General features: G+C 41.4%; 1 protein-coding gene across 1 annotated transcript; it reads right to left on the bottom strand.

Annotated features, from left to right (window-relative positions):
• Position 1: 1 nt before the first annotated feature.
• Positions 2-8,369, bottom strand: LOC113023743 (RING finger protein 122). The gene is made up of 7 exons (XM_026170086.2): positions 7,703-8,369; positions 7,147-7,512; positions 5,417-5,570; positions 3,909-3,951; positions 3,376-3,417; positions 2,664-2,746; positions 2-891 (listed from the first exon to the last, which is right to left on the bottom strand). The coding sequence occupies exons 2-7, from the start codon at positions 7,169-7,171 to the stop codon at positions 771-773; spliced, it is 468 nt and encodes a 155-aa protein (XP_026025871.1). The 5' UTR covers positions 7,172-7,512; positions 7,703-8,369; the 3' UTR covers positions 2-770.
• Positions 8,370-9,959: the final 1,590 nt, after the last annotated feature.

The raw sequence follows: 9,959 nt of genomic DNA, 5'->3' as shown, positions 1-9,959 counted from the left end.
GTTACAATACATTACATGACGCTTTATTTAAAATACAAAAGGACAATATATATATAGGGAGACATTACATACAATACATACAGGCAAGACTAGTTTTCTATCAGTCTTTTTTTTTTTTTTTTTTTAAAGGGAAAAGGGCCTGGGACACAATCGGTAACAACATCATCTACTTAAATCGTCGCGGTTGTAATCCGGCTGGTCTGTTTCAGCCAGAGGGTGTAGCTGCCTCTGGCTCCTGGAGCATTTCACCTAAATTGGCAGTATTGAAGATGCATGTATGGCACAGGGTTATAGGGTGATTGACGTGGTTTGTGCTGGCTGTATTGGTAACACCCCTGAGATATTAGAGGTATCCATACTGATCCTGTAATTTGATGTCCTGCTCAATGCCAGTAGAGTCATTTCTCTCCGGCAGTGTTGCACCAGTCGTCCAGTGACAGTGGCAATGATCCAACTTTCTATTGCTGCTCCTTTTCCTGTCTTTTTTTTTTTTCTTTTTTTGGTGAACAGTGCAACATGGAAGTAGAACTAGGAGCATTTTAATGAAAGATCCTATTCATTCACCCTTTCTGACTGATTTGACCAAATCATGTTGGTGCTATCAATATTCAGTTCCCACGAAAGCATAACTGCTCAAAGGTCAGCAGCAAAGCTGCTACTTGGGGCTCTTTAACATTTCTTCAAGATGACCCTTTTGTTCATCTTCTCTAGTGTATTTAATGTGTGTGTTTTCTGTAAAGGGAGTCTTTTCTCTTCTTCCGATGGCTCGTTCACACCTCCTCTGGGTCCATAGGCCCCTCGGCACCCTGGGGAGCGTCCGAGTGTAGCCGCAGGATGGGCTTGTTACACATGGGGCACACGCTGCGGATCTCTAGCCACTTAAGCAGGCACCTGACAGGACAAGAAAAATAACAGCTTGAAATAATACTGCATAGCTGTTTTTTTTATTACTCAGGATTTATTATCGGGACACTATTATTGTTGCTTTAGTTTTGGGGGATTTTTTTTTTTTTAAGTCAACTTTTAAAGCTTAAAATAGCAGGAAAGAACTTTGTTTCCTGTTGAAATGAAAACATCTCCCACAGCAGTACTGCTGCGGTGGAGCATGGGTGGAGCGAGAGGGGTACGACATGCAGAAAAGGGGCGCAGGCTGCTGCATCTCAGCCATGCGTCATGTTGTAACCTGTTCACCCACTGAGCTAGACTGACGCCTCTGCACTTTTTGGAGAAAGTAAAGTAACTTTTGTCATTTAAAAGTGCCACCAGCAGAGGTCACACAGGGCTCTCTTGCTCTACTTCCTTGGGATTTTCAACTGCTGCAAATGTTTTTCACATCATTTTTGCATTTGCACACATCAATACTAAAGTATTTAGATATGATCGCAAATATAATCTGTAATTTGTCAAATTTTCTACCAGATTATATGAAGCTGTTGGATTATGTAAAATAACATCACTGCTACCAAATTTTGTGACCATGTCTAAATACTACGAAACAGCGTTTTGTTTGTGCCACCTATTATAATAAAGTAGAAGTTCTAAGAGTGGTGAAACAACACTCACACTTACTTTACAAAAATTCTAACTGGATCCTTTTTAGAGTTAATTATTGATGACAGAATGGGCAGTGTGGTGCAAGTTAAAGAACCACTGCTTTAGTGTAACACTGGTTAACCTAAAAAACAGCTTACACAAAAACAAGAAGCTGGGAAAACCAGTCCACTAGGTTGGCTCTGTCCTCAGGTGAGAATATTAAGTAACACTAAAATTCCCCCAATTAAAATTTTACATCCAGCATTTGGTTTAACCTTTATTTTTCTTTGTGTGTTTCTAGAAGAATAAGAAAAATATTTTTTAACCATTTATGGCCACTGACTTTATAATCAACCTTATGAGCACCCTCTAAGTAGAATTTCACAATCTGCTAATTTTGGGCTCATTTTAATGACAACTAAATCACTTGGCTTTTTACTTTCCACAATAATTAGCTAACAGAACAACATAACAAAACACACCTTGTAGATTCTCATGTGTTACGAAACTGGATTTTTTGAAACTGTAAATGTGCCCGTCTCTAAAGCAGGGTTGTGAAGTAAGGTTTGGTTTGAGATAAAAAATTTTATTTCCCAAAAATCAATAAATGAATAATTTATTTAGCACAATTCAGAGTGCTGCATATTGAACTGAGAGAATAGAAACAAAGCATTGATCCAATCACACTAATATCAATCGATAGTATCAATATTTGATTATAGTTATATTTGCAACCATACAGACAAGCAGCCAAGCTAACAGTTAAAAACAGTTTTGCAGTCATTGGAATAAAAAGGGGAAATAAACAGTTGTGTAAATGCTATTGCAAAACAACCTGTAGCTTTCACTGACGCCTGTTTTATTAATCTAGTGGGTAAATTAAATTCAAATTAAGTAGATTTGTCCTCACAGGATCACTGTGACATTGCAACCCGTTTGTATTTATTCTTTTCGCTAAGATTAAAGTAAAGGCTGCCTCTCAGTGTGTCCCACACAAAGCATTTAGTTTGTTGTGATCTCGCCACGCCTAATGAGAATGACATTAATTTAACTTAACCGAAGAGAACGGCATATAATTGCAGCTACTATTTCTACTGAGCTTTTCACATCACTGTTTTATTAACACTCACTTCTTGTGAAATGCATGTGAGCACGGACACACTCCCAGCTCATCTCGGGTCCTGAATTCTTCCAGACACACTGCACAGGTTTGCTGCAGAGCACAAACGACACATAGGTTAGTTCGGTTGGCTTTTTTCTGGTTATAGACATCATATATGTATATATATATCCTTACAAACCTAATACACTTGCCTTTTTGTAGCTAAATTTAAGTGGTAAATTAATTTACCGTTTTGCTTTAAAGTGCAAGTATGTCAGTGTTGTGAAAATGTGCTTTTATCTTAACTGTGTTTTCAGGCAGCAGGGCTATTTCAAACTAAAAAGAGAAATTGGATATTGAATTTATACCAAAATTAGCCCTAAGCCTTGGTTTTAAACAAAATACTTAGAAGTTGTTGTTTTTTTTTAAACAAAATCACAAGAGGCAGGACAGAGATGTTTTTTATAATGCATTTTGAATGAGTGCAGTTATTCCTGGAGCCCTACATTCTGCAGGCACTCTCACACTGACAGTATTTAAGATATTTTCAGCACATCTCCACCCTGAGTACGTGCAGCATGCTAATAACGTCTGAAGGAGAAACTGATTGAATGAACCAACCAAACATTCCCAGCACATAATGATCTCATCTAAACTGGCACATAAACAATGTGGGCAACAAACAGCTGACATTGTTTAACATAGGTCTGGTTCACATTTTATAAGAAACTATGACTTACTCCAAGAAGGCTTAATTTTTTGCTTGCCCCCTTCAGCACCACCTGCAGAATAAAAGGGGAGAGAAAGAAGAAATGTGTTGGGTCATGTGATCTATGCGTCAGCATCATGGGTCAACTGGGGTGTTACACGGCAGAAAAGATACAGTGTAAAACGGGCATTTTTGTGAAAACATAACTGATATGTGTTGATTTACTCCTACATGGTGAAAAAATACATTATAAATGCAGAGAAAACAATATAACCTGCAGTTCCTGTTCAACCTTCCCTGTCTGAAAGCATTATTACCAACTGTCAACACGCTACACTGTTAACACTCTGCTACCAGTTTAGTGTATGGGGCCTCATCACACGGATTACCATTTTAAAACCAGAACGTAGCGACACATAGATGGATTCAAGGTCATCTAAAAGAGGGGGTGTTAGATTTCACAGTTGGCGATATCAGCCTAAGATGTTACACTTGTATTTATAACAGGCCTAAGAAGCTGGTGTTACATGTGCACCCACAGTGCCAGATACTGCATTGACATACCTCATTGTAACTGAACTGCTCCCTAGTTCCTTGTTGCTTCAACCTGGGAGAGACACAAAGAAAACAACATCTGTAACAACTGTGACTTAAGTTCTGTGGATCCTGACCTGTGATTGCAAGATAAAACACACACACACACACACACACACACACACACACACACACACACACACACACACACACACACACACACACACACACACACACACACACACACACACACACAATCCTAACTTAATTTCACAGAACTGCTCGCATTTCCTGTTCCTCCAGTCCATTACTGTGGTTAAATTAGCAACATTTATAGAAACTTGTTTGCAATTTTATTCTCGACTAATATTTCAAAACGTTACTTATAATCATGTTGAGCCTGGCAGGATGTTCATTACTATCTGAAGAAAATCTGATAACAGTATTAGTTGTAATATTTATGTCTTTTTTAAAAAATGATTTGTTTATTTTTTAAATCAGACATTTTTTATGAGTTCTTTACACTAATTGCACTAACCTCATTTATTGGGTGTAGCACAATGGTCCAAAAATACAGTGCTGACATCCTGACAATATCATTTCATGAACGTAATACACTAAGCATAAGGAAATACACTTTGCTTTAACAAACACATGAACTTTATACAACACGCAGCATTCATATTGATTTGGAATGTTGTAAATGAAACTCCAGTAACTTTGTTTCTCTGTTTTGCTTTAGATGGCCAGTGGTCACTAATTTTCCTGCACTGGTGCTGTACACGTGGCATATAGTGGCCTTAACAGCCTTTCGCTGAAATCTAGGGAATCACAGGGTAAGTAATGATATAATGCTGTTAGAGTATGTTGCCCACAATTATCTTACTATCATAATACAAAGATTCTACAACTCTCAACACATTGTAAAACATTCCGACATTGATTTAATAAACCAATTAATATATGGGTAAAATGTATCAATAAACAAAAGAGATCAATGCAGCATTTTGCTGTATTATTATTTCCCCCACCTCCACTAAACCCCCCCCCCTCCCCCCCAAAAAATAAAAAACCCAAAAGAAACCCAACACCCATGTATGCAAGAAGAGTGAAACAAAATGACTAAGATATAGTCAAAAATGAAAGACATGAAGTAGAATGTGCTAAAATACTCTGTGGTGAACTGCAGAGTCAGTAAAAATGATTGGAGTTCATGAATAGCAGCAACCTTTTTTCCTGAGTGCTTTGCTTTTGCCTTATATAGAGAATATTTGTTGTTCTACACAAGAAATCCAAGCATAAATTGTGTTTTAACAGTTCTAAACAACATGTCACACCTTTGGCAGCTCAACACTTGCTTGGTAAACTTGCATGACATTCGCTGCTAACATTAACACATCAATACGTGAAGATAGCTGACTGCCAAGGTGGTTAGGAATTAATTTGAAGCTGCCGTGGCAGCGTGTTCCAAAGCTTGCTCAAACTTGCCCGAAAATCTCGAACTACTGGTTTGTTTATCTCAGACTCGCCCGACCTACCTGAAAAGGTAGCAGCAGAAGATGAGGCTGAGCATGAAGACGAAGAGGCCGATGCCCAGAACAATGACATAGACATTGAGCGGCAGGTGATAGATGTCAGACCCCATGCTGCAGTAGTGTTCAGAACGCTGAGAACCCAAACCACACTGGCATCCTACCAGGAAAAGTTTTGAAATAACAGATTACATACTTAACTTGTTTGCCACCTTCTAAGGTAAAAGTCCAACATGTAAAATCAAGTTTGAGGAATTAGAAGACTTTCTCATTTCAACTCTTTGATGGGATGCCCATGAGAGAGAAAAACATAATAAAATCCTGTTTTCTTTTATAGGTCATGAATTTGAAATTGGTTTAGGGTTGCGGTCTTTTTAAAGCTGCATTTCTTCAGCTTTAAACAGAGAGATGCTGAAAAAGAGACTGCAGCATTGTTTAATCTCCCACTATATCCAGCTATCTACAAAGATTTAAAGTATGCAGCCGTTAGCACCGACAGTTTAAAGTGAAACTGATAGCATAAACATTAGACTGTGCCGTTTGTTTGAGCAATTACTCTGGTAGACAGCTGAAGGTAATTTTCCTTTCTAAGGAATAAGGGGAACGCCCAAACTCTTATTGGCAAATCATAAACACTTTATTTCCAATATAAAATGAAAAGAAAGATTAATCATTGAAGACAAGTACACAAACGTTGATCATTAACAAGAACATGGACAAGCTTCTAGTGCCAGTAAAACTGAGTGTGTCTGCTGATGTGGAACTATAAATTGCAAACGCATGTGACACTCTAGGTAAACTCCACAAAAATCACAAGCTTTACTTACAGCATTTGTTAAGGGTTCAAATTTAGTAAGTGCTTAGTTGCAGGTGTGTCTGGGGAACTGTGACTGGCACTGTGGTGGCAACTGAGACGCTCATAGGACTGTGCGTTAATTTGCTGTGAACAAGACAAACATGAAGGGCAGACATCACTTCCGCCACACCACCATCTGTTCCACAGACTACAGAGATGACTGGTAGAGTGTGAGCTCGTGTGTGTGCGCTCGGGGATGGAAAAGCAAAGCTGCGTGGTGTCTGTGTGGTACAATCGAAATATGTGTGCGTTGCAGGTGGCGGGGGGTGTGATGCATTAAACAGAATGAACTTGGGGGACAAGGGCCATTTGGTAAAACAATAGCAGAGGAAGCCCCACTTCCACAGGCCACATGTGTTCCTATTAATTTGTAGCGAGGATGCTCTTTGCCAGCCTCTAAATGTCCATGTGTCTCTCTTTAGAGTGAATGAATGGGTACAGCTTGCACACTGTGGGGGGTATGGGAAGGGTAATTTGACATGGCTGGGGGTTGGGGGATTTACAAGAACCGGGTGGAGGGTTTCATAGGAAAGACCTATTGTAGCATAATGAAAGATACAATTAGGAATCACCCCAAAGAAGAAAAATAAAAATATGGAGCAAGGTAACAGAATAAAATGTCACAGTTGTCAACAACAACAAAAAAACCCAAACGAAACAACATGTTCTGGAAAGCAGCTTATTTTAAGTGCTCTCAGCTCACTCTTCAAAACACTATCTAAGGCCTCCACTCCCTGCAATTTGCCCATTCACAAGCACATCCATTATCTGAATCCCATTAGCCAACAGCCAGCAACTAAGTAACTTAGTTTATGAAGTAAGTACATGTGCTTCCATCTCTCATATATTTAGAGAAGTGCCAAGGAATCCACTCACTTACCGTTACACCATTGGAATGGTTGCATGAAATGTGACTCCCAAGGCAGCCGCAGTAAATTCAGGCCCTGTCAGGAAAAGGCTGGAGACAAGCCAAACTCGTGGGCTGGAGCTTCGGACACTGAAATCTGTTTTGGAGTCTAGATTCAGTTACACTGAGCTGGATTGCTCTTTTTCTTGGGTTGTGCTAGCTCCCGCAAACAACAACCATCAAGATTTGCTCAGATTCCACAAATCCTCTGGAGGTGTGGTTTTGTTGGCTCAGCAATCTGTGCTGCCCAACATTCCCAAATCTGGATTAACCGCTCTGTGTTAAGATTGGGAGATTTGGGACTGAGGTTTGGACCAGGACTGGAGACCTCATGTGCTCCTGGATCCCAGTGAGAATGATGTCATCACAGAAGAGAAAAGAGACAAAGAAAACCTGTTTAGATGAGATGATTGTTTCTCATATATCTCACACCAGGTGCAGCTCAGCAGTTGTTACTGTGAGAAACTGATTCTTGCTTGATCGCAGTGTGGTAAACAACACGGGCTGCTTTGTAACAGGAAATACTTACATTTCCACCAGAAAGGGGCCTCTTTGACTTCACTTTGTGTCTGCAGTGTCGTCCCTTCACGAAACTCAGTAACAGCTAGCTTTCAAAATGACAGTCCTCACCCAGTGAAGGCAATTATCTGACATTAATCTGTGCTTTGTCTTCCTCGAAAAGCTGCTTTTTTTAACAGGGGATTTTCACAAGTCTCATCCCCCTCTTGTCTCCTCTGTTGTCTCCTCCTCCAGTCTTCTGATCTTGCAGTTGATATTTCTCCTCAGCACAGAAGGCAAAGATATGCTTCCTTCAAAGCCCAAACAAAGTGAGGACAGCTCCATGCAGTCAACAACAGTCCTCTTGCTGGGTTTGGTGTTTTGCTTGCGAGTGTGTGTTTGTGTTTCAGTCAGTGGATGTGTGTGCGCGTAGGGGGGGATCCTACTCTCCCTCTAACCATCTGCTGCTTCAATTGAGAAGAAAAAAAAATCTGAGACAAAGGCGGTGTGTGCGCAAGAGTGTGTCTGCGTGTGTCGCATTCAGCCTCTTGCACCTCCAGCTGGCTTTGTCATGGCAGGCTTCCCTTCTTCCTCTTTCAATCTATAATGGTGCTCAGAGAGAGAGCCTGCGATTCGCCTTTCCCTTCCTCCTCTTGCTCTGCTCTGCCTTGGGTTTGTAAACAGATCTCTGCTCATGTGACCAGCCGTTTTGCCTCGCAACTCTCCTCTCCCTCAGCCCTCCCTTGCTACCTCTGTCCTCCAATCTGTAGGCAGAAGGAAGGCAGAATGAGCCAGACACTGACGAATAGGGCTCCTGCAAGCATGCTGATGTGTATGTGTCTGTATGCGCACACCCCTGTGCCTGTATATGTGAGAGGGAGAGAAAAGAGACACTTGCAGCAAAGTCAAGGGAGGCCCCGGTCAGTGATATGCGCATGGCTGATGTCCTGACAACCAAAACAAAGCCATTTGTGTGAAATGGAGGTCAGAAAAAGAATAAATGATTCATCATCATTCCTCACTTCACACATAACCAAACGGTATTTTTGTAATAGTGTGATACTCGCTTTTGTTTTGAATATTTGCTTTGTTTGATCTAATATTATATATATATATGTAAATGATGATGTCACTGCTTTGTGACAAGAGAACCAATAGAAAGAACATGAATCAGGAAGTACGTCTGCATATGAGATTGTATAGATAAGATAAAAAGTGGGAAGAGAAAAATGACAGACAAAGACGTTGTGTTCATGCCACCCCCACACCAGGAGCCCTGGCTGCCAATTCGCTGAGGGAGAGAACAGCTGCTGGGCTACTGGGCAAGCTGCGAAGCGGTCAAGGGGAGTGCTGCTCCTCTAATCCCTAAGGGCAGGGAAAGAGGGAGGGAGAGAGTTCAATAGGATACATGCCATTTTCATTTACCCCTCCTCTCCTCCTTCCTCCACCATGCTCTAGAAATGGCATTACTCCTGAGTACGGGGGAACAGCTGGATTGGCTGCACAGAAGCACGAGCCTAAATACTCTCTTTAACACAGTGCGTGCATTGTTGGGTTCTTACAAGTTTGACTGACCCGATGTGTTGTAGCCAAAGGTTGTGTTGCCACTGTAGGCATGTGAAAGGTGATGCTTTTGGTAACAGGACGCCCTCTTGTGAAATATGGGAAAAACACCATTGTGTTGATGTAGCCGCTAAACTGGTGGAACTAAGTCTTCACCACCACGCCTATACAAGCAGAAAGGGGAGTGAGTGGGTCAGCGCTCAGAGCACAGAAACTTAGCTGGCTTCAAACACACCTTTTATTTTCAGGATAAAACACAGTCTGAACCCCAAATACAAGCTAAAATCCCCGTATACAATAAAAAATAGTGTTTACAACCCGCTAAAAACCCTGCTGGCAGGAATGATTAAACGCTAAAAATACAAAGCTAAATGAATGTTTTTCCCTATACTAAAACTCCCCCCCCCAGGGTCCTAATTCTCCCAGTCCAGCAACACACGGGCAAATTCTCCTGAGCGGAGAGAGACAGGAGAGGAACTCCTCTTCCGGGATGTGGACTCTCGCCAGCAGAAGACCAGGGAGGAGGCTCCTATCTCCACCTGACTGTGCGCAATCGTGCAGTCCAGCTACTCTCCACCTCCTCGCACGGCCTCCCTCGTAGCTCCGCCCTGAAACAACAGACACGGGCCAGCAACGTTGTCAGCGCAGCCGCTGTTACCCTTCCCCGGCAAAGCTACTCCTAGCGCCCAACAGTGGGAAAGCGATACTCACAGATGCAGGCAGAG

Source organism: Astatotilapia calliptera, chromosome 6, assembly GCF_964374335.1.
Source record: "Astatotilapia calliptera chromosome 6, fAstCal68.1, whole genome shotgun sequence".
In the NCBI taxonomy this organism is placed as follows: Eukaryota; Metazoa; Chordata; class Actinopteri; order Cichliformes; family Cichlidae; genus Astatotilapia; species Astatotilapia calliptera.
The sequence above is the reverse complement of the archived record's forward strand: the minus strand, read 5'-3'. Positions and strand labels throughout refer to the sequence as shown.

Excerpts from the sequence above, each read along its gene's own strand:
- LOC113023743 (XM_026170086.2), bottom strand. The coding sequence starts at position 7,171 with ATGCAACCATTCCAATGGTGTAACG. Across the intron at positions 5,571-7,146 it reads ACCATTCCAATGGTGTAACG|GATGCCAGTGTGGTTTGGGT; the intron begins GTAAGTGAGTGG and ends TTTTCCTGGTAG. Across the intron at positions 892-2,663 it reads TCACATGCATTTCACAAGAA|GTGCCTGCTTAAGTGGCTAG; the intron begins GTGAGTGTTAAT and ends TTGTCCTGTCAG.